The following is a 25,244-nucleotide window of genomic DNA, read 5'->3' on the forward strand; positions in this document are numbered from 1 at the left end:
GATCACATTAATGGCTTTGCCCAGGCTGCATGATGAGGCTGCTGCCACCTCCAAACCCCAGCCATCCTCACATCCTGACCTCTGTCACATCCCAACCTCCATCAGTCCAGTTTGCCATGTGGCTGTTTCATATGCAACAGGAAGACCAGTGATCATCTTAGGTCTTTGATCATGTTTTGGGGTTTCTTTAACAGCTCTTGAAGTATTTCAATTTGCCAGAGTGTTGGTACCCGTGTTTTTAGGTGTTCCCTTGCCATTGGTCCCAAATCCATGTGTATCATGTGGTTTGACTTTGTCAGCTCTGATGTCTCACCACTGTGCCTCAGATTCCCCTCTCTCAGTGCCTGGAGGAACCTAAATGAAAACACTTCCACATAGAACATAAGTTCTTGTTTTGCAGCAGTTCCAAGAGGCACAGTAAGGACCAGGGCCTCTCCGCGTGGGGGCTCGAGCAGCATCACTGCATTTAGGAGCCTTTAACACAAGGACAGCACCTGAGCACAGGCTACCTTAGCTGACAAAGTCACCAGGGCAACAGGAAGACAACATTTGACTGGTCTGCTCCTCTGCCTTTATTTTGCACTGTACTTACAGGGGCAGCTGCCTTCAGTTCCAGCTGGAAGCACAGGCAGAGAGAGCTTGGGCTCTGCCCCAAATTCATGCCGCCTGTGTACCTCTAGAGAGTGATGAAGGAAAACACAGTCCAGGTCGGGCTGGATTGGTGCATACATTATAGAACACCTATCATATGCATATTGCATATGATCATCACCACTTATTAAAATCTTCATCAAGACTCGAGGTGCCATTGCTGGAAGCAGCCTCGTTCATCATCAGGGATACTTTTGGGAGCATGTGGTGCCAGAGCGGGAGCAGCTCCTGGGAGCACACAGTTGCTGTCATCCTGTACAACACTTCTCAGGCTTCCACTACACCCGGGGTGGGCTTGGCCAGTCAGAGCAGGATTTCTGCTCCTACCTCACTCCCACCATGGCTGTAGGCTGAGCAGAAAAACCTCCAAGTATTGTCAAAAGGCTCTGCCTCCTGAGCAGCTCCCCTGGCTCCTCCTGGGTCCAGGAGCTTGCCCAAAGTCACCATGCTGTGCAGAAGTCCCGGGAACAGCCCAGGACTATGTCTGTCCCGGAGGAAGCAGAGAGAATCACTCCACCCTGCTGCAAGGCTGAGGAGTGTCACAGCTAGGTGTGTGCTTTCCAACTGTGCGAGTGCCCTTCTGTCAGGCACCAGGAGGGGATGACAGTCTGCTGCCGTCTTTTTTTGGTTGTTAATGTCGGGTGTGATTTCCCCGAAGCCATATAGAGCATCTGGCACTGCCATCCCCTGCATGCTGCCACTTCATCATCCTAAACCAGGGGATGTCATTAGCGATCTGCATGGCTGTGGCACTCGCAAGGAGCACTCATCCATCTGCTCCTCCCCAGGTACCTCCTTATCACCCCAGGAGTTATCTTGGGTGGCTGGAAAGGCTCTGTTGTCTTTCCAGCTGTTCAGATCAGGATCTCCTTTGTTACTCTGAGGTTTTGCTAAGGGTTTGCATTGTGTTAAGTTTCAGGAAGCACAATGAAACTGAAGATCTTTATATGCCAGGCTCCTGCCCTTAAGTACTTAGTCTCTGGGGAGTGGAGAGCAGACAAAAGAGAAGAAAGAGGGTACAATATCTGAGCAAAAGATCAAGCCAGTGAGATAATATATTATTCATTAAGTATATCTCCAGAACAAGTAACAGAGGGAGTGCAGGAACAGAACTTACAATGGTCTTAGCTACAGTTCTAAAAAATTTATATACCCACCTTTTTCTCCTTTTTTTTGACATCTGTTTACTTCATTTGGGATAGGACTCTGCCTAGACACCATTTTTGAAAATGTGAATATTTATATATTCCCACTGTTTTCACTGGTGATGATGGGATGTCCATGGATAGAACTGCAGAGGTCTGAGTTTGATTCTAAAGCTGGTGGTAGCTGGGGTCTTTCCTGAGACCTGTCTGTTAAATGGGCTCACAACAGAGACTGAGCTGCTCTGACCTGTGGTCATTTCTCTCTGGTGGCACAGATGCCAGAAATCCACCTATATGCTGCCTTTCCCAACCTGCCAACTTTTCTCTTACTGCTATTTCTAATACTAGCCAAACCAGCTCAGAGGAGATCACAAGAAGACCTCCTAGATGTATATTCTTACTGTGGGGCTCCTGCTGACTTTTGGATAGTGTCTCCTGTCCCCAGATTGCTGGAGTCTCATAGGATGCTGTGCTAAATGCACTGGAACAGGAAGGAACTGGGGAACAGCAGTTCAAGTCAAGGACCTGGGCCTCCAGCACAGAGATAATGATAATTAAGTGCATTGCATCCCAAGGGCAACCCCCTCCCAGAAGTACCACGCTTCTGTGCACACGAAGCTTTGGCTTCTGGCATCATTTACACCTTCTGAACTTTCCTTCCCCATGCAAGCCCCCTATTCAGGCCCTCATTTGGGAAGGAAAGCAGTGAGGGGCTAGTGGCTGCAGAGCTACCCCCTATTTCAAAGTGGGTGCTAAAACCCTTCTGCTCAAAACTGAGCAGGGAGGCATCAAAAAAAATCCCCTCAGGCTTGAGCCTCCACAATCACTTTTTACCCTCCTTACCACCCCAAGCAGAGGCAACTCTGCACTGTCAAATGAAATTAAACTTTCTCTTTTTTCTCCAGTCTAATCTCTGTCTCCACAATATGATCCTGAGGTTTAATCTGATTATGATCCTTCATATCACACTATAACAAATGGCCCCAGCTGCCAAGCTAAGCAGTTTAATGAGATACTGTGTCGGCTATCAAATGAAAGGCAGAAGACACACTGCCAACAAAGACATTGCTTGTTCAGTCCCATCCCCAGGACGTGGGGCATGGGCTACAAGGAAACTCTGATGTAACTAAAGTTGTGTCTCTTCTCTAAGAGAAGACCTGCCTTTCTGCAAGAGTTTTGATGGAGAACTGTGTTCTGTCAGGCAGGGTGGCAGATGCTCGGTGACTGGCAGCTGTGAGATGTGACCACAACGTTGTCTGGCCATGAGGGTCTGAATACAAGATAGAGAAAATACAGTTTGTCTTTGGCCAGATGTTATTACATCTGATCTAAACATAAAAGCCCAAGATGTATCACATGGCAAATCAATATAGTTGTTTGTTAATCCAAATGTAATCAGACACTTTTTTTCTTCCTGCCTAGATAAGACCTACCCTTCCCCCTCAGAACTGCAGCCAAAACATAATTCCCTGTCAGTGGCTAATGGCATTCATAAATTACACTCAAGATCTATTGTTCATTTAATCCTTTTTGCTGCTATTAGCTCTGGTCACTGATCTGTTGCCTCTCCAGTCTCTGGCATTTTAATGACACAGCTAGAAAACAGCCAAACTCCTCAGCTTAGTGGTAAAAGCTGGGTATGTGTTACAAGGATGAATGGTGTCTACCACTAACTCAAGGGGAAGAAATGTGGGAGAATTACAGGCCAGAGCCGGTTGTTGCCTGGGGAAGGCAGAGAGGAACAGGCTGGAGCAGACTCATTGATTCTGGCCTGAGCTCAGGTCTTATGGAGATGATGAAGCTGTTGGCCCATAGCCCCAGGAATATGGTTCACTTCCAAGACAACCAGGACACAGCAAGCCTTTCAACCAGCTTAACCTGGTTTGCCGAAGGAAATAATTGATGATACTTGCTCCTCCTTTGAAGTTGCAGTTATTTTTTAAGGGAACTTGACCTTTGTGTGTTCTTTCCTCTTCAGCACAGGGGATATACTGCAGGGATTAGTATTATCAACGTGACATGCCATTACAGCAGATACTGGTGAGGCTCCATCTGGAAGGCTGCAAACCACCCTGGTTATCTGTGCAGAGATGAATTACACTCAGTATAGAGCAGCACTGGAACAGAGGTTTTATCTGAGAAAAAGAGACCACAGAGTTTGGCACATCGGGTCACACTCAGCTGAAGGCAGGGGAGCTTATGGTTACCCTTGTGATGGTTGCACAGACAGCAAACCCTATGGAAGGTGAGCAGCAGCTTGATCTGTACAAGCCAGACTGCACTGGCTGCGAACACATCTAGGCTGGAAGTTCAAAGAAGGCTCCTAATGATCAGTGTGGGTCTGAAATAATCTGCCTGCCTCAGGAGCCAGGGCCAAAGTATTTACCTACCTTTGAAACAGCTCTTGGTTAATTTGGGGGAAAGGACCAGGAAGAGCAGCAGATGAATTCAGTGGCTGATGACATTCCTCCCAGCTACATGTCCTCACCCTTTTAAAATGGGATCCCAGGAATTCAACATTGATGTTCATTTCCTTAGCAATTTCTACCATGGATTTTTAAAGATTTCCTCTGAGCTGCATTCTTGTTTTGGTTCGCTACTAGCTTGGAACTGGACTTTCTTAAGCTCTCCTGAATTAACCAAACTTCTTCCCTGGTTAAATGCAGGCTTGCCCTTCATGTCCCCTGCCTGTGTTGTGACAATACTGGAACCAGAAGGGGCTATGGCCTGCCCTCTGCTGCTAGGATGTGCTGCAGAAGCAGATGGGTGTAAGGCTGCCTGCAGCTGGGGCAGAAGAGGTTTGGCTGTTCACGTTGCTGGGTAACAAATGGTATCCATCTCCTCCAAGGCAACAGGAAAAATGTGCTGGGCCAGATGCAACTGAACCATGGTTGAGGATCAGGCTCTGGACCACCCTGCATGTAAAGTGGTGCCCTCCCAGGCTGAAGGAGGCGCAGTTCATGCTTCTCGGAGCTCTTGGCCTGTGTTGCTGCCTGATTCCAACAGTGGTTTCTCTAAGAATGGAAACTAAAAGATACTAAGATTTTTAGTCCAGAAATCTTTTAAGTGGCACAAACCACAGTTGTGCAGCTGGTAATTACCACCACCCAGGGGAGCCTATGAAGATGCCATTCTTTTTTCTAATTACTACAAAGCCTTTCAATCTGATTAATTCTTCCTTAATGCGTTTCCTTGTAATTTGTATTTGTGAAGATGCTAATGGTAAATTAGAGAATCTTTCCTGTGAAAAATACATTCTGTACTCTCCATAGGTTTGGTGTCTGGTGGCATCTCTGCATTCTTCATCACCTATCCAGGAGATGCTTTCAAAGCCAGGTGCTGATCCTGTCCTTTCTTTCAGTTCAAAGATGTTGCTTGGAGCAGAACTGACAAGTACCTGTAACACAGTGGAAGTGTTGTCCATTTCTTTGTGCTGCAATGGCTTGGGTCAGAACAGGCTAAAACACATTTGCTATCTGGTGCTGTTTAATTTGCTTTGAAATTGTGCTTATTATTCCAGCCAGAGAAGTCAGATCCCACAGAGGTCAAGGGCACCTCCTACAGTAATGGCACAGGTTGGCCTTATAGGGTGAGTGGGATCTCTTACCATGATTTGAGCACTGGCTGCTGTGTCACTATCTCATGCAACATTGCAAGGACCTCAGATGAGTGGGGGTGGGGTATAATAAAAAATATGTTTCTCCTCAAAACCAGAAATCCTAGCATTGGTAAGCAGAAAAATATTTAGTGTGAAGGCCGAATTATCCTGTTATCTATCACTGTCTATGTCCCAGCTTTGGTCAGAGAAGCCAGACTGCTTCCACTGGGAACATAGTTTGCAAGGCACCCTAACTTCATTGCTGGGCATCATTTCAAACTAAAGATGGAGTATAAGTGAGGGTGAATAGATGGTCTGTAATGGTCTCTGGGTATACCTGGGTTCCATGAACTAAAAGAGAGTTGATGTGCACTGAGGAATGACCATTCCCACCAGAGCCAAAGGGGTGGCAGCAGAAAACTTGTTCAGAGAAAATATCTTTTTTTTTCTTTCTTTCTTTTTTTTTTTTTTTCTGGAGGAGGGTGTAAAAAGGAGGGAGACAGAGCCTGAGGCGTAGGCACACATGGGAGTCATGGCCTACCTCCATAGAGAGAGGACAGGACCTTAAAGGAGCAGGGCAGTGGCTATTCCTGCAAATTCCCTCCTTCCCAGAACCCTGCCTGCACTTTGCTTGTTAGTGCTTTCCCAATCGAAGGCTGTTGGGAATTACTGCAAGACCATCAGAGACAGTAAGTCCATATTCCGGCTCTTAGAGTGACTTCCAGAGTTTAGAGACTTTTTACCGAAGTCTTCCTATTTATTAGAAACCTCTCCCATGGTCTCTTCTCTCCTTTTTGGCAACAGAATTCAGCATTAAATTAATCGAGCTCATTTGTCTCAGCTCGATGATAGTAAGACACTGATTTTAACACTGATTTGTGCTTCAGAGAGACATTGCCCTCTAGTGACTAGATGGCAGGCTGTGTAAAAAGACTAAAACATCAGGAGTTTTGTATGGTTTTATATGGAAGAGCAACACATTCAATTGAAATTTCTGACAGACAGAGCGATGCTGACTGTGATGGGGGCTGAGAATGCAGCAAATACTCATGAAAGCAATGAAAAAGAGAGGGAGAGAAAATGGTCATCACATTCCTTCCAGATGCTCTGAACAAAGACAAAACTTTTGATTAAACCTATTTCAAGAAAGTCTGTATTTGTCCAGATGCTCACCTTTTAAAAAGAAAAATTGTAAATATGAAACTACTTATTCTGTAGCCAAAACACAATGTGGTATCTCTTTTTGGAGGAAAATCTTGGGATGAGGCCATGACTTTGCAATCAGGCTTGGTGTGTAAGTGAAAAGCTATCTGCAGAAAGTTTACTATGGTAAGAAGTGTGATAAATGTATTTGGCAAGTTTGGTTTTTTAAATAAGAGGCCTCCTGCACAACTCTCCCACAACCACAAAAAACTGCCTCACAGCAAAACCCCCACACACCCAGGCAGACCTGCACAAGATGATACAAGGTAGTAATCTCAAAGAATGTCTCTGAGAGGAAATAATTATTGTATTCAGCTACTTCCATGAACACATTAGTCCTTTCCTCAAAGCCCTTTGCCTTTGCTAGTGGCCAGCTGTATCACATCTTGCTGTTCTGGAGAAAAAGCTGGGGGATTGTTCCTGTGTCTTTGTGGTCAATAGTAATGTACCATCCATGTCTCAGTGGTGACAAGGATATTCTCTGCAGCAGCATATGCTAGCTGATGCACTTGCTTGTGTAAACAAGAAGAAAATAGAGCACAAACTGATCAGACTTGGCTCAAAGCAGGGGCCCATCACATTCTGTGCTTATTTCCCGGCTTTGCTTTGTCATTCCTGGCTATAAGAGGCTGCCACTCTGGCAGAGCAGCAGAACATTCCATGTCATGGCTGTGCGGCACATGGTGCATGCCCATGATTTTGCTTCACAGCAGGCTGTGAACCACAGCAGCTGAGGACTCTGATACACAGCTGCATCCAAGTTAAGGTATCACCACTGAAACATTTTTTTCACCCAGCTATAAAGGGAGATAAATTCTTCAATAGCTACAACTAAATCCCAAAAGGATCATGCATCAGAGCAGTAAAATATCAAATTTGGGATTAATAGCTCTGAATGTTTTTCACTGTCCTTGAACAGTCTGAATTGTTTTTGCCCTCCTCTAACGTCAGAAGCTAGCCCTTCAACCACAAGACAAAACCAAGACGAAAACAGGAGACATTACTTCATTGCCACAGATGCCTGACTCTGCCTGGCAGACTGGCATCTCCTTGCACTTTACCAAAACAGCTCAGCTCACAGGAAACAGGAAAGCCACACTTTAACAGGAGGTGTCATCATGAAACTGACACTTGTGTCCCATTTAGGGAGCCTGGAAAACAAAGGCTTAGCAAGAGAAGTTAACTGTTCAAAACAGTTCCACGTGGAAAGCAGTTACCCACGTGGAAAGGTGATTTGGAGAGTATTCTGAGGATCTGAGCAAAGAGGGTGCCGGTTTACATGGTAGGATCAGGTCTGTACATGGTGGATCTGGTGCAGGAGACCAGGACCACACAGTTGGGATCCTTCCTGATCCATATCTACTCTGCTCAAGAATTGTAGAAGAAAGCCTGCTCTTATACTTGGGTGAAGGAAAAGACAGCATAGAATAGACATTAGGACAGAACAGACTCTTTGAGTTGGAAGGGACTTACAATGTTCACCTAGTCCAGCTGCCCTTCTGAGCTGACCAAAGTTAAAATACGTTGTCCAAATGCCTCTTAAACATGCTTGGAACATAGACTACCTTCCTAGGAAGCGTTGAGTCATTTCCATGTGTTCTATCACTGGATCCCAGGGAGATGGGATTAGGCATCTCACTCTTCTCTCCTCCTCAGGGTGCTGTAGCGGGCCATGAGGTCCCCACTCACCTTCCATCTCTCTGAACTTGGCAAGCCCAAAGTTCTCAGCTGCTCCTCACAGGACACGCCTGCCAGTCCTTCCACCAGCTTTGCTACGCCCTGGACTCCTTGCAGGACGCTCCCCGTCCCCGGGGAGCGGCGAGGCCCAGCGCTGCCCGCGGCAGGGAACAATCCAGAGGCTGCGCTGGAGACCTGTGGTTGTACCGCAGTCTGCCACGAGGGGGAGACGCCGCGCCGCGGATGCGCCTCGCGCAGCTCCCGGCAGCGCGGGATGCAAATCCCACCTCCGCCGCCCCTCTTGGCAAAGGACGTCTTTACTTTCCTGCACAGGTGTGACAAAAAAACCCCACCAAACCAAACCAAACCCCCAAAACCCCCCTATTTTGGTTTCGTTTCAGTGATTTAATAACATTAAAAGCAGCATTCTTTATATTAATTCTACAGCTCTGTTCTTTTGAAATACTAAAATTCATTTTCTTTTGAAACATCCACAAAATTAAAAGTACTGGGGGTCTTGAAGCTAAGAGCCTTTGAAAAATATTCTCCTTCTGCATGGCACCCAAAAATACGGGGGTGCTAACAACTACGGAAAGACCTGCTCCTCCTCCAGCCTGCTGGATGGAGCCAGGGATGGGAGTGAAATGAGCCCTGCCAAAGTCCCCTGTTTGTATGGCACTAACACAACTGGCAAAGGCAAACATGAAAAAGACTTGTTTGAAGAAATTGGAAGAAAAATATAAATGGAGGAGAGAAAAATGAAGAGGCAAAACCCACTGTTCCTCCTCTTGCTTCCATTGAGCTCTTCAACACTAGCAGCATGGTTACATTCCTACTGGATCCTACTGGAGCAGGATCTCATTGAATTGCAGATGGAGGCATCAAAGTGCCTCTGAGAAAGCTTCCAGCTTCAGAATACCTCAGAAATGTTCCTCTGCCCTTCTGCAGAGCTGACCTGTGAGGTAAGAGGGCAAATAAACCCGCTGTCCTTGTGAGAAAGGCGATCGCAGCAACAATACATGTGCTAGGTTACAGAGGCAGCAGAGCGAGACTCCTTCGCACTGCCTTTCAGCTTAGGTGCCACAAGACTGGAGACACAGAACCAGGCAGTTGCCTGCTCTGACTGACACAGAAAGTTGGGTTTCACTGGCTGTAGCTTCCAGGCAGGCTGTCACTGTTGAAAGCAAATTAGATCAGCTGGGCATCAAGTGATACCTCCCATCACTTTTCACCGCCCACTGCTGCCAGCTCGACACTTCTCTTTCGCGCTGCATGTGCCAACTGTCTCACAAAACCAGCTGCAACAGTACTGGAAGGACACGGAGAACAACCACAGGTGGGGAGAGGAGTTGGGGGATCGACTCGGGGTTGGGGTGAGACCTTTGCATGCCTTAGTCCAGGGAGAAAACGGGGTTCTCCAAGAAGACTGCAAGCTTGCTGGCCACCAGATCCAGGTCACTGGTGTTGGCATATTTGAGCAGATTGGTGTTCTTGAGAAAGTAATGCTTGAGGAAGTGCTGGCTTACACACTTGTGCAGCTTCTGTACCAGCCTCAGAAAGGCTTCAGGGAAGCAGCGCCAATCCTTGGTGCGTGGGTATTTTTCACACGTCCAGAATAGCACTGTCTGCAAGAAGCAGATGGGAGAGAAGATGTGTTAGAGGTTCTGTCGAGGGCTCACACAGCTTACTAAGGCAGTTTTAATGCGGGTGAATGGCTGACAGCCTTGGAAATCACAGAGACTCACGCTGCTACCTCCCTGTGTTAACATTTCTGCAATGGAGGGATCCCAGCTAAAGTCTCTTCAGGGGACCAGGCAGAGCAGCTTGGAGGTTCCTGGTTAGGATCTCTCCCCAGAGGAGCCACTCTCCACTGACTGAGCCAGGAGCCCAAGGAAAATGATCTTGCTAAAATAATCTCAGCCTATTTGCCATCCTTCAGGAGCCTCTGTAGATGTGCCAGGCATTTTAGGCTGTAGAAAATGGCCTGTTATTCAAGTGTAGAAGCCAGTAGGTGCAAGGAGGGACAGAGCATAATGAGATTAACATAATTATTTGTTAGCTTCAGCTGTATTTGTGCTGAAGACGCACAAAGATCTGCATCCTAAACAGACTGAGATTCCAAGAAGCTATTGCAGGTGCAAGGCTTGCCTTCTGGTCAGATGCTGCCTGTTTTTTTCTGACATGTGATACCTACTGCATGCCTTATGTTCTATTCCCCCAAGAGTATTTTATGCAATTTAAGGTTTGAGAAATACATAGTTAAAATAACAAAATACATATGGTTATTGCTCTTATAGTATTATTTTTACACTGCCCATGTGGAATATTCTCAGACTTTCCCATAACTGAGAAGAATTTTCTGAAGGAACCTAGACTTATTGTACCAAAAAAGCCATACTGACTGCCTTGGTCAGCCTGAAATAATTTTTTTTAAGTACAAAATCACCTATCCTGGGTTCAGTAATTCTGCTAAGTCCCTTAACTGTCCTCTGAATCCCAATTTTATTTTACAAATTCAGCTACGCAGAAAGAGACTCACAGACATTGCGAGAGGTGGTGGAACCACAGCCTTCAACTTGTCTGTTTCTACAGAGGCAGAATGTCATCTATAGTTGTACTGCTGACAAATTTATTCTCAAACAGTTTTTCAAATGTGAAAATTTTTTTGTTCACAGCTGAAATAACCACAAAGCCTTTTTTTGAATGTCACCAGGGAACAAAGACATAGTGAGGAATTCAAGCTGTAACTCTCTGAGAGCTGCTCCTTGAAGACTTGCAGAGCAGTTACCTTCTGACACACCAGAACTACTTCAGCAGGATCCATGAGCAGCAGTTGCAATGAAGTTTCTGGAGGCAAGGAAAACAGCACTGCTTTTTCAGTCAGGTGCCAAACAGGTGATTTATCCCCAGCACTTACGTCCCTAACTGCCAGCTGCCTACCAACAGCATAGAGCTGGCTTTCAGCATGTACCTAGGTATTTCTGAGCTTCCGGATCTTGAACTTCGTTACTATGGAGGTAAGCAGAAGAAGTGCAGTTACTTGCTCCTCTCTGGCTCTCTCAGCTTCTGGGAGGCAGAGTTCCTCTGTCACAGAGGGTCTTTCTCATATGGAGTCTTGTTTAATCCTAATTGTTGGATACCTCTGACAGGAGGAACCTGAGAACATGAAGAAACCTAACACTAGGCCTCTGCTCAACTGGTGGTTTATCCACTGTTTCTTTCATTTTTCTTTTCTTTTTTCCTGTTTTTCTTTTTAATGAGAGTAATTTTGAAAAATTCTTTCTGTCTGATAAACCAATCCTCTCTTTCAATAAAAGCCTGAAGTACAGTTACAGTAAAGAACTGAAGAGCTTCCAAATAATTTTTTACTTTGATCAAGGGTCCAAGCAACAGCACTTCCTGCACATCTGCTCCTTCAGCCAGAGGAAAAAAAAAAGTTACTACTGGTTAAATGGTTTTCCACTTTGTCTTACATATGACAGTTTTCCTGCCAGGTTGTTCTTACAGGCACTGAGGAGTTTTGCATTTAGCTGAGCTATAATCAGCCTCATCATTTCTTTTTGACTCCATCTTGACTTAAGAGTAGTGCCATGACTATAACAACATTTGATGGTCACCAGCTTTTTCTTTAGGAGGAATCTTAGCACTGCATCTGGCTTTGGACACCAAAAGATCAGTAACTACTGTGGGAACCTAGTGGCTTGAGGCTTCAAGGCAGGAAAAGTACACCCTCTCCCCTGGCAACTCCAGGAGGATGAAGTCCCAGAAAACAGGATTGCTCAATAGTCTGATAAATGGTGCTGCCTGTGGCCCGTCAGTGTCTGCAGCTGTCAGATGTGGCGACACAAGTCAGACCAGAGTCTTCTCTCTCTTCTTCACAAATCTTGTTTGAAGCCATCTTGAACCCTGAAGTAGGTGCAGGGAGAATCCCACCACCCCTTTACCTGTTTCTTCCCTTCCTACCCCAGGTGAAACACCACCAGAACTGTAGTTTGCACCTAATTCATTAATAATGCTCACCTAAGACAGTTTTGTTTGGTGCATATCCACAAAGAAAAAAAGCCCCATCTTCCACCAGAGAGACAGGTGGATATAGATGGCTGGGATAGTCAAGAAGCAGGAAGTAAGTGTGCAATTACAGACAACAGTACAACATGAAGACGCTAGAATTATTTATGTTGCTGCAATCATAATGTTCCCACACACCTTAGTTTCTTAGTGAAGTTTGGAACACATATTTAGTGCACTCCTTGCCACCGTAAAGCAATGAAAAGGTACAGCAGTTTTGACAGTTACCTTAGAAGTGACACAGATGCTACAGTGATTTACACCACAACATTCTGACATTACTGGATGGAAGCCACTGCAACAGATCCCACGACTGCATGTTGGTATCAGGGTGATGCCTACCTGAAGGTGATAAGCTGTGATGACAGGCTTATTTCCAGCACACCAGACATCTTCCTTCATCTGCCTCATGACTCTGAAGCACTTCATGCGACAACCACCATCTTCATCAAGTCCCTCCATGAGGATGTGCTCAGCACGGGAGAAGCACAGCTGCCAGTGATAATTAGAGCGGGCCAGGAGGTCAAAACCCAGCGACTGTGAACAACAGGGGAACCGTGACAGCAGATCAGAGAAAAACTTCTCCCAGCAATGCAGAGAGAGGTTACAAAAGCATGTGTGACATCTCTCAAAGCCTATTCTAAACAGGGCTAGCAGAGACAGCAAACATGAGGCATGCTCCCATCTTAATTCTTAGTTGAATAAACACACATTTTGCATTGTTTCCTTGTGTGCTGGTATCAGTTACTGCTGGGAGATCCTGCTTTAGAGCCATCAGGCACAGTACCAGCAGTGCCACTAAAGCGGAGGTGCAGCTCTGCAGGCACTTTGCTGTGCAGCAGCAGGTTGTGCACGAGAGGGCAGCAGGACTGGAAGGCAGAATGGGTCCTGCAGGAACATGGCAACTGGGGCTGAGCTGAAGTGCCAGAATCCAGCCATGAGTGTTGTAGGGAAAGACTGGATTGAGCTGAAGGGAAAACTGCAAGACAGCAGCCCATTTGCTGGAGGCAGAGCAGAACAGCAACAATGATGCACGTCAGAGCTGTGTGACACACGCAGAACTGTTTGCTAGAGACTCGTGCAATAAAAAGTTAACTCAGATTTTTTCTATAGAACTCACCACTGTAAGGGGGGGAAAACAAAATCCAAAGAAAATCTGACAGAATATTTTGAAACATTGCTTCTCTCTTTAGAGAATACATCTTCTAACCCATCACCATGCAGTTCTTCCTTTGGGAAAACACTGTCAGACACCTGACAGGTAAATTCCATCCCACAGTTAAGGGTGCTTTTTACACTTTTTACCTTGATGCATTGCACTTTTTCCTGAGAAGGCCAACGCTTAAGGCAACGAGGCCACCGGGCTTTCTCGGGCCAGCAAGTTGGAATCTCCACAGCCGGGACCAGCTCCACCTCAACCTGGGATTCTGATGTCTCCACAGCTACCCGGACCACTGAGCTGAAGCTCTCCAGCACTGTCACTTTATCTGTGAAAGAACAACAAGAGAAGATAATACAGATAAAAAGGTCCTTTTCCACAAGCCAGGCAAGAGGCTGTCTAGGACCTTGCAGTTCTATTGGTCTGCCTTAACACTTCCTCTTCCATGCCACATGCGGAATATAAGAAAAACCTAAATCCACCTAAATCTACCCCAGGGAATGGGAACAGGAAGAAGATGAAAGAACAACTAAGTTCTCAACTTTATACTCAATTACCATGCTTTTTTCTTCCTTTGTAGGTCCTCTTAAATCCTAGGATCAGCTTCTTAAAAATAAAGCAAGACAAGTGGTGCAACCTAACATTTCTAACGGTACAGCACAAAATCACTGCAGGTTAGAGAGGACCAGATTAACGCTTCCTATCTAAAGATGTTCTTCTTCCTTCAGAGAACCTGAGATCAGACCCTTGCCAGATCACACTGACCACTGCCAGTCATTCAGAATATTTTGTGGGGTATCTGTAAGTTTTGTTTCTGGAGATGCACAGATGACAATACCAGAAATTATGGTCTGCTGTGCCAAGCAGTCACACAGAAAAGGCTAACTGCTACATCACTGTGAGTGCTGAGTGTTAAGAAGAGTTAGTTCCAAGGTGATTTGGAGGAAAGAAGTTTCCTCAGCGTAAAAGAAGAGTGACTCATCTCCAGGAACAACACAATCTAAGAGTACAGAAAGGAAAGAAAGCTGCAACTAATGGACTTTGTGAGATATTTCTTGTTGGTCCAGTTATGTTCATGGAAGAAGTTTCTGTCCCTGTCACTCTGGCAGGATCACTGTCCCTTCAGCTCTGCCATCTGAGCATGTTCATCCTCTAACCCGCTGAAGTAACAGCCTGAGCAGATGAACATAAGCAGTTTAAAGAGCAGTGTGTTATCCCACCTCATGCTGACTGGCATGGGCTAAGGAACAATTCATGGGGTGAATTACCTTGCCAAGAGTAGAGTCCAACCCAACCAGAACTTCATAAGCCTCAGAAAATCTACATGCTATTTCCCTGCTGAGCCAAGCCTGGCATCAAAACAGGAACTGTCCTGCTCCCAAGTTCCCAACAAGGATCCCTAGCAGCTGAAAAATGTTACAGCAACCGCTGTGTCAGCACGCAAATATGTTCACAGCATTTCTGAAAGTATTGCAATGCTTATACCTATTTTTCCACTAATGAAAAGTGAGACACCTCAAAAACTGATTTTGCTGGTGCTCAAAGAATTAAAAAACAGGGAAGCAATGAAATCAGTGCAGTTTTTCTGTAACTTTAGCCATACTGTGGGAGATGAAGGAAGTCTGTTCCTCACAGAAACTAACAAAAATGGTAACTGCTTCTCCTGACTCATCTCCTCTCCTCCCAGCTCATCTCCTCCCTGCGGACATTACAAAAAAGGCATCAGAATCATCAACCCAAACATCACTCTTGGGGTCCTTGCAAGTACCCTTCCTGACTCAACAGCTTGATGTGACTGCTGCTCAACACAGTAACTTTCACATAAGTAAAGCCTCAGAAGCAAGCACATTCCAGCTGGTCTTGTAAGCCTCAATGGTGAAATTTCATTCCTATCCACCTTTCCATTGCTATGATAACAAGTATTTTCTGAAAAAATGCCATTATCTAGCAGAGCTTGACTTTAACACATTTTTTTTTCCCGTGACTACAATTCAGAGTACGATCAGATGAGTGGACATGGCTTCTATTGCTCTGAAATACAGAAGACTCATTAGGCTGCTGATAAGTAAAGTCATCCTGGAAACATACTATGGGAACAGGCACCACAGGAGTAGCCTGGACACTAGGGAAAAGAGCACTTGTCCAACACACTTTGCTTCAGCAGAAGTCCTTCTACTTAGTTCCTACCATCCCATGCTGGAAAGCTGTGAGCAGCTAAGGTTTCCCCAGAACATTATCTGCCCTATAAATATCTTCAAACACATTCTCCTCAGATGTACATATCTTTCTGGTATCCAATTTTCCTATACTATCTTCCTTGATAATCTAAATATATTGCAGGTGCTGTAGCAGAGAAAGATTTTTTCCCGAAACAAACTCTTAAATGTTCTAAAAATCAGGGCTGCCTCTTGGTTGAACTGTGAGGGTGATGTTGCTGGAGACCCTACCCAAATCCCTAAGAAAGGAGTAACATCTTGGGTATGAAGAAGCCAGGAACTACTGAATTCTATCTTCAATGCAGGTCTATGTACATCACTGCAATCACTTGAAGGCTTCCTGATTTTGGAGGGTTTTGCTCAGATTCTGAGCATGCAAGCCAAACACTTTGTGTGTGTGATGGTTTCCTTTACAAGTATCCCCACCAAACTCACTGGAGAGGTTACAGGAGACAATCGACTTCTCCACCAGCTCCCGGAAGACGATAAGGACTTTGGCTGGAACCAGATCACCTTCGATGTTCACATCCTCTTCATGCCACTGCTGAAGGCTTTTTGAGAACTGCTCCACCTCTAGCCACTGATGCAGCTCCTCAGGGTCCCGCACGGAGGAGAGGAGCTTGGTCCCATTCACAGTGTAATAGCGCCAGTGCCGTACCTGGCACTCCCTGTACCCGGACAGGCCACGCAGAGGAACTGTGATGAGGAACTGGCTGGGTGCTAAGACCTAGGAGAGTTCAGAGAGATTGAGAGAGGACACAAGGACAGATCCATGAGCTAAAGTAAGGAAAACAGGGTTGAGAAAGTAATATGTAGAACTGGGGGCTTTGAAAAGAAGGAAAAACTGTGGTATGATGGAACCAATTCAACACAGCCAAGACCTGTCTAAGGGCTACCTTGGAGGCATGCAGACTAAAGGGAAATTGTCTTAGAAGGAGTCTGATGTGAAGCTCTTCAAAGACAAGAGCTCACTGGCTGATTTGCCACCATTTGCCATGGTTTCCCCCTTTGCTTGTTATTTTTAGCCTGCAATTGCATGAGATGTAATAACCAGCAGCTTCCAAGGTGCAGGAAGGCATGAGAGAATATGTTCTGGGATCCAGCCAAGGGAAACCCAAATAGCACTAGTTATGATCACAGAATTGTTACTTGAGATAAGCCTAGAGTCCAATACTAGTAATAACTATAACCTTTCTGATCTGTTTCTAAGTCCACTACAGACAGTAGCAAAATAAGGCTATGGCCCATTAATTTTACAAGTGTTTCACTCTGTTTGACTGGCCTTTAAAGGGACAGAGACACAAGGCAAGTGACATGCCTGAGCCTACTCAGGCAGTGGCACTCTCGGAAATAAGCCCAGCTCTTGGCCAGCTGTAATGTATGGAACTGCATCTCCTTTTGAGCATGACAAAAACAGTGTAAGGATAGAAGGAGCAACCAATGGACAAGGAAGCCTTAAACAGGCTTGTTTGCAAGCCAGTTAATTTGCCTCACTTGGGGAACAACCATTTTCCAATAAAAACCAGTTCTGAGACAGTGCTTGCAAGGAAAGAATAAGGTGACTCAAATACCACAAAACATCACACTGGCCCAGGGCATAGCCAGATATGTCCAGGTGCTACTTTGGAAGCATCTGGCAGTTGTGGCTCTAGAAGGGGTGTTCAAATTCCTTCAGATTTTTACCATGTTGGCTTAGGAGCTTTTCAAGGCCACTTACTACCAAGCCTAACTTACTCTGGCATAAGTAAGGTGAAGCTGCTGCATGAGCAGGATGTGAAGTGACTGCTGCTGCTGCGAGGTGGTTACACCCAGAGTGAATGAAACACTCTTGTCACTCTCCTGTGATAATCCAAAACACTCTGGTAGCCTTCCTCGTAGCTCAGCTGATTGAAAGTATTACCACAGAGGTGCCAGGGCCCCAAGGGCAGTAACAGGCTGCAGTGTCCCGAAGCAGCCTTTCTGGGACTTTTACCCACACCTTCTGCCCACAGGTCTGGGATGCCCCATTTCAGGTCAGTCCTGGGCTATACCATAGGAGTGCTGGTCTCGAACTCTGTGACAGCTGTGCCTGTGTCTGGCCATAGACCTTGTTGTCCTAACTGCAGAATGCCTTCCCAGCCTGGCCTCAGACCTATCTGACCACTCTGGACTTGCCTGGAATCAATAGACCATGTCTGGCCCTGGTTACTGTTGAGGCTGATTCTGACCCCAGTGAGTGGGGGAGTGGCTTGACCTCAGACCTGACTTATCAGTGGACTTGCGTGATGATCCAGACTCTTGGCTGACCCAGCTGCCCTCCCTGTGTCTGTCTCACTCAGGGACCATAGGGCAGGGGGGCTGCCTTGCTACGCTCACCTCCTGTCTCTCCCACATGGAGCAGCTGGTCTTCTCTGCTCCCTGGGAAGAGATTTGGAACACAAAAGATGGCCAGCAAGAAGCACAGAAATGGCAAACAAAACACCAGGAAGCTGCTCTTTTGTCAAATATAAACCATAAAGGCAGGAGCATGCTGAAAGGATGACATTGCAGATCAAGCTGACCTGCATACACCAGGTTTGGTGGGGCTGAGAAATCCTGTGAGCAGCTCAGAAACAGAGTACTGGGCTCCATAAGGAAAAAATACAATGGCTGTCATGCAGTTATGGCTCCTCTCACTGCCTCAGCCACATTTGCAGGTAAACAACCATTCCCACCCATACCAAAATGCTGTCTTGTATGCACTGGCACCCAACAGACTGCAAAGGGAAGAGCTGAAGGTGTTATGTGAGTGCCTGCAAATCCAAGCCACAAGAGTCCTCCTCCTGGGGCTTACCAGAAAACAACAGGATACACAAGGCTGGGAATAGCACTGTAAAGCTGGGCAGTTGGTGCCTTCTTGCCCTAAACAAATCCCAGTCCCACACCTATGCTCTGTCACACAATGGTCTCACATGCTAAGTGCAGACCATGGGCCCCAGCAAGTCACAGGCTTGAGCAAGAGCCTCCAGTTCTGGGGGTATAAATTATGGCCGATTCTGCTGTATTAAAATCCTGTCTAAAGTATCCTGGGCAAATTAAATACAACCTCATTCTTGTGAACCTGGCCAGGCTGTTCCAGGGAGGCAGAAATATTAGGTTAGAAAGAAAATAATTGTGCTTTGAGAAAAAAAAAGCAAGTCTCTTGTGCAGAGGATGAAATAGTCATGGAAGGATCAGTTTGGTGGGTGAAGTTGTCTGGAGAAGATGGTGGGTGAGGAGGAAGCAAGCACAGGGATTGTCAGGCACCAGGTGGCAGGAGGGCTTTGTACCTGGATGGATGGGTGGAATGGGCGCTTCCTCCGAAGCATAGCTGACCACTTGGCCAGTAAAGCTGGCTGATCCTGAGAGAAGCAGAAAGGAAAACAAGAAGTACGCAGAACAGAGAGAAAGCATGTGCTAGGTCATTCATTCATTCATTCATTCATTCATTCATTCACAGAGCAAAGCTGCAAGCTTCCTTGGATGCTTGGAGTTTGTTAAAGGAAAATCCCCTCCTTGCCCTCACCTTGATTAAACACTTGGCAATGCCATTGGGCAGTACAGTACCAGTGATTAGTCTGGACCTCTTCATTATAACTTTACTGCAGCCTCCACAGCTCTTGCATCAGCCCTGCACAGTTTACAGCTCCAAAAATGGTAGGCCACAACAAAAACAAACACTTAAAACTTTTAAAAATTAAATAATCTGATTTGTTCATCTGAATTTTAATTCAAGTTTTTTATTAAAGCGTGACTTTTTGTTACGTGGGTTACAGGAAAACATTGAATACCTAAAGACTTTTCTTAACTATTCTCCACTCAGCCCTTCATATTTAGAAGGGAGCATGAGGCTTCTCAACAAATCTGGATCTCTCACCATGGTAAATTAATTCCTTTTAACCGGAAGCTGAAAGTTCTGAAAAATTACTGTAGATTTAACTGACAGAAAAAAAGATGTTGCAAAATTAAACACATTGAATACATTCACTTCCCCTTGACACAAGTCTACTCTATGTTGAATTATGTCAGCAGTGATATTAAAGTTTCCAGTTTTTGAAAGCAGACAGCCCAAACCAAAATAATTTCTCATCAACTCATTCTTTGATGCCCCATACATACAGGACAATTAGTCCTCCTAGTGTTACTTTCCACAGATTTATAACACTGGGTTCTGTTAAGCATGAACAACAAATCTGCCACTTTTAAGGAAATGTACTTTGAGGATTTCTTTCAAGCAGAATTTGTTCATATCAGCCTACTGTAACTCCAAGTCACTGCTCATAATAGATGGTGGTTTTGTTCTGCTTTGCTTTCCAGAGCAACAATTTTACCCTGACCCTGGTCCTGTCAGACTTCATTAGCCAAGCAGGTTTGTTCCAGCACAAGAGGTGGCTGGCAGACTGGCTCTAAGGAAAACATGGACCAGGATGTGGCACTGTTTTATGTCACTGTGGCCATACTTATTGGCAAGACCACATGCTCTGGGATACACAAAATTCCAGACAAGCTATGAATCTGAATGTCTTTGTTCCCAGGACAATAGCCACATTTCAGACTGGGTGATTATATCTTGCCTCCACATCCATACCCCTCCAGCAGCTTGATACAAAGACTTCTTCCCTTTCAGTCCTAGAGAGCTGCAAAAGGTGCCTCATGCTTTTACATATTTGCTGTGTTTTGATCTGTAACTGGCTGTGGTTTAGTATAATGGTTGACATTAGAGTATTTAAACTAGTGCAGATGAAAAAGATTGTTTTCATCTGAAGCTGCCATTGCTGTGATTGTTTCTTGTGTCTTTACACACTAGCTACTTTTGTGTTATGGAGTCACAAGAATTAAGCAGCCTTCTGTCGCAGCTGGGACAGGACATTATTATTTTCATGTTTGAAGGTCTAAAATGGGGAGGCATTTCACTTCTCCCACAATTCTGATCCATGATGAAGAAAAAACAAATTTTTCCTGAAGGAGCTTTCTAATGTTCATAGCAGAAGAAAGACGTTAGATTTTCTTTTTTTTTTTTAGTGAGTTGACTGCTTTTCCACCTGTGAAAAATATGAGTCATAGCTCATGAAGGCATGAGCATTTTTTCTTATGTTACTGCTGCATAAGTTTTTCTTTCTGTCTCCCAAAGAGCTTTGGCTTCTGCTTGCAGATTGACAGCTCTGGCTATAGATGCTCTTTGTAAACAGAGCAGCTGTAAAGAGAGGCTCTGCCTGATTTATCCATCTCTCTTCGATGCTCCTCTGGCTGTGAGATGTCCACGAGTAAGTGCCAATGACCCAGTCACTAGAACTCCACAGTGAAGTGTCAGCACATTGTCTGCGGTGTATTGGGCGAGGTACCTGCCCATACAAACACTTACATAATGGAGAAATCACTTACTGGTTGCCTACAGGCTGCCAGAGAGTACATTAGAGCTCTTGTCCATACCTTAATGTTCTCATTGTGAATGCCAGAGTTGGAGATAGCCTGGAATCTCACAGCCTTGTAGCTGATTTCGGTGGTCAGCTGCTGGATGATTTTCTGCACCTCCTCCACTGCTTTGGAAACCAGGTAATGTCGCTGTTCCACCTGTCAGTTCCAGGAAAGACACTTCATGTTACAGGTAATTGCAGTCTTTGTCTCCAGTGAGAAGCAGACAAATCAGCTTAAAGCATCCTGAAACATTTGTGCCTGTGCTGCACTGGGAATAAAAATTGTTCCCTGTGTGTTGCAACCAATTTACCATGAGACAGAGCTGTGAATACCAAAGGGTCAATATTCAAACTACTGAGCATTAATTGGTATTTCCATGCCAACACCACTGGATGGAAGGAAAAGGGTTCATTACATGGATAAATGTGTTATCAACTACAGCTACAGTCTCAATTCTTTATCCATTTGATGCAGAATACCAGCTACTCCCCTGCATACAGTAGCCATTATCAAAGCCAGGATATGTTTCATTCCAAGAACTGACAGGACATCAAGAGTTACAGATCTGTTCATTAGTCAGGTGGTAGATGATGTGACATCATTTAGATGCCTGCCTTATACACTGAAAGTATCCACACCATCTTTATGGCTGAAGTACAGATGAGAGTCTACTCCTAGACAGTGAGAAAGCATCTTTCCAAAGCTGGTCTCGTTGGGAACTAGGTGTTTGTGTGGCTTAAAGGATAGTTCTTCAATTCAAGTAGTAGTAGCATAATTACTTAATGAAAATTATTTCAGTGAAATGTCTGAGTCTTGGAAGGACTGAGGTGAGGGGTGGACAACTCAGAAGAATATAAAATGGACCTTAACCTTCATTTATGACTAAAAATGAAGGGGGAATAAGGAGATGGTCACAATCTGAACAAGGAGATTCAACAGGAGGAGCATGAAGGAACCATGTTAGTAAGGGACATTTAATATTTCCCAAATATCCTTACACACTTACCAAAGTGAGGAGATTCAGCTACTGTTAATGAAGTTCATTAACGTATTTTTCATTACTTATACAACCAGAATTACTTATGTGGAGTGAAATATTAAGACTGTTTACTGTTCTTTTTTGGATCCTATGCTTCATCTCATTTGCTTGCAGCTTTTGCTTTCTTATTGATTTTTCTTTTTCCTCACCATATTCTACTAAATCTTATTGCTTGAAGGCAAGAAAAAAAAATCAGAAACAGAGATCATCACATGGCTAAAGTGAATGATAAAGCATAATTGCCACAGTCAAACATAATTGTTACAGTCTTTTGTTATTATCGAAGACCAAAAGGAAGCAAAAGCATAATTTAAAAATTCCGTACTGTGCAGGTGGTGAGTCACTGGCACAGGTTGCCCAGAGAAGCTGTGGATGCCCCATTCCTGGAAGAGTTCAAGGCCAGGCTGGATGGGGCTTGGTCTAGTGGAAGGTGTCACTGTCCACAGCAGGGAGATTGCACTATATGATCTTTAAAGGTGCCTTCCAACTCAAACCAGCCTATGACTTTCTAAAATTCCTATGTCCTGTTTACTCAGCATCTTCTTCAGCATCTAAACAACTCTCTTTTCTCTTAAAAAATATCATTGACAAGAACTTCTTTATAAGTCCTTCTGGACACCTTTATTATATCAAATGTTCAACCATCAGCCAAAAACACTCAAGTGTGTTGAAATGTGTCCCCAGGCCCTGGCAGGGACAAATAGATTCACTTCTTCACAACAAGGGACCATTCAATTGACTAAAGTGGACTAGTGCTTGCCTCACATCCATTAACCAATGAACAGCAATTGCCTAATACTGAACATGAAGATCAGCAGAGTTTGAATACCTGCCTCCCTCAGACAACAAAGTTAACAGTACTTTTACTAAGGCTGAATAACTTTTGGAAGTGGGAAATACATCAGATTAGCAGCACCACATTCCCTTCACTGGGCTCTCATCCACCTTTGACATCTTGTTTTTTGGCTATCTTAACACCACATAGTCCTTTATGTTTATGTAATACCCTTTAATTTCCCTGGTAAGTCACCCTCCTCCTCATTCCAATTCATCCTTTTCTCTAAGAACAGTTTTAGCTAGCTTACATGTACTTAAAATAAAAAATAAATTAGCACTGAAAGATTTTAGCCCATATTCATTTTCACCTCCTTAGCTTTCATTTATGGCACTTCTCCATCTGTATCTATAGATATTTTCTCCACCTTATTTTTGTTCATCCAGAACAACTCCTTAGAACAGTCCAATAAGCTTGTCTTGCTCAACAAGATACCTAATGGTTTCTCCAGCAAGCGAATGGTGAGTGGCAGAGAAAGTTGTCCATCTCTAAGAGCTTTTAGACAAAAAAAAAGACTTTTTTTTACTGAAAAGTGTAGAAAGTATACAATCTCACAGTAGGTCATCTCAAATGGAGACCTACAGTGCCCTCTGTATGCACTGCTCATGCTCTGTTCTCTCTAAGGAGCACCTGCTGGAAACATTTTTTGCTACCTCCAGTATCCTGGGAGAGGCCATCCAATCCAGCCTGGCCTCATTTAATTCTGCCTTCATCACCTATTGGCTAGGCTACAGCAGTCGTCATGAATTCTTTATAAGAGTACACACTCAAAAACCCAATTGAGGGAGTACCACTAATTAAAAAAAAAAAAATGCCCTATGGTATATTACCGTGTCCCTCAGCCGTAGGGAGGAGAAGATCCAGCAGGCAGGAATTGTGCAGCAAGATTGATTTATTTAATTATTTTACAAACTCTTTTATAGACTTTTTTCTTCATAGTCTAATTGGACAAAGGATCAGCCACCCCTTGGGGTGATTGGCTAAAATCCTAAAACATCCATTGTCAAAATATTTTCTACTATACCATAAACAAGACTTTTCAAGGCTGCAGGTGTTTGGTTGTTTACATAACTCTGCTACCTCTTCTGTGAGAGAGAAAAGTCTCTCATGGGCTTAGAAAATAGCAAGAAAATCCTTGCTAGCAGCATTTTTGTATCCACATACCACTAAACACCTCTTTCGATGTAAACTCCTCATCACTGGAGCAGGGATAGAAGAACAACGGGCATGTGATTGACAGAGGGTGCTCACTATAATTAGCTAACCATAATTAGCTCCCTAATCATGCTGTTGGAAAATACAACCTTCCTACAGAAGGGAGGGCAAAAAATCAGAAAACAGATCATAATTCTGAAGAGCCAAGACATTTATCTCAGATGCCTCTAGCACCAGCACAGACACAGTGGGAGAAGAGACATCATAAGGTCTTTGCTGGACAGTCACTTCTATGATTTACTGGCATTCCCCTTAACAGGTCTTAACTTGGAGAATCAAGCCAAAACAAATGCACAAACCCTGAACAACAAAGTAAACTAAGGTTTTATTAAGGAGGAAAGAAGTAGGATTGGGATTTATTAGGAACTGTTAAGAATATTTGGGTTTTCTCTTATCTACCCAGCCACATCCGCTCCATATGCATTTGAATTTTTCCTTTGATGAGTGGCTTAAGGATGAAATCTCTGGTATTATAGAGATTCATTGCACCAGGTGATTGACCTATTTCCAAAAACAGGCAGCATTTGACAAGCTGAACTGCTTGAAGGTTAGGCAGCCTCACTTGGACAAGAGACTCAGGAGCAGGCAGAAACTAGGAATCCATCAGAGCTGGAGAGCTGCTAGAAAACAGCCTTTCAGTATAACCTAAAATATTGGCAACTATGAGCCTCACTTAACTACACTCTGCTTCTGTTCCTTGTACTTATGGCTGTCATATGAGCATCTTCCTGTGCATGGCTTCCCTCTGTTCCCTCCTTTGTAGCTCTGCTTTTTAAATCTTCAGAGAAGCATTCGCTGTTATAGCTTACTGAACAGATTCTCATGGAATAATTTTCCTGTGCACAACACTGCACGGCTGAAGAAGGTGTATTTCTGTGAGAACTTTCATACTTGTCACCAAAACATTTCCATAGAGAAAACAAACCTTTCTGACCAGCCCCTTCATTGTACTAGAATATGTAATCCTTTACGTAAAGCCTTAAACTTTTCCATTTTGAAACTATTTGTCACTTTGGTATCTTGCAT

General features: G+C 44.5%; 1 protein-coding gene across 2 annotated transcripts in view; it reads right to left on the minus strand.

Annotated features, from left to right (window-relative positions):
* Positions 1-1,675: 1,675 nt before the first annotated feature.
* MAB21L3 (mab-21 like 3) overlaps positions 1,676-25,244 on the minus strand; it is a 41,954-nt gene continuing 18,385 nt past the window's right edge. The window contains exons 3-8 of one of the 2 annotated variants that reach the window (XM_010395963.4): positions 21,145-21,285; positions 19,005-19,076; positions 16,153-16,444; positions 13,648-13,829; positions 12,685-12,879; positions 1,676-9,899 (exon numbers count right to left, since the gene is read on the minus strand). In XM_010395963.4, the coding sequence (XP_010394265.1) occupies positions 9,666-9,899; positions 12,685-12,879; positions 13,648-13,829; positions 16,153-16,444; positions 19,005-19,076; positions 21,145-21,285 (1,116 nt within the window). In that variant the 3' untranslated portion in view covers positions 1,676-9,665. The remainder of the gene's footprint in view (positions 9,900-12,684; positions 12,880-13,647; positions 13,830-16,152; positions 16,445-19,004; positions 19,077-21,144; positions 21,286-25,244) is intronic. The other variant, XM_010395964.4, reaches the window with a different exon arrangement.

This window comes from Corvus cornix, chromosome 1 (assembly GCF_000738735.6).
Source record: "Corvus cornix cornix isolate S_Up_H32 chromosome 1, ASM73873v5, whole genome shotgun sequence".
NCBI classification, from domain to species: Eukaryota; Metazoa; Chordata; class Aves; order Passeriformes; family Corvidae; genus Corvus; species Corvus cornix.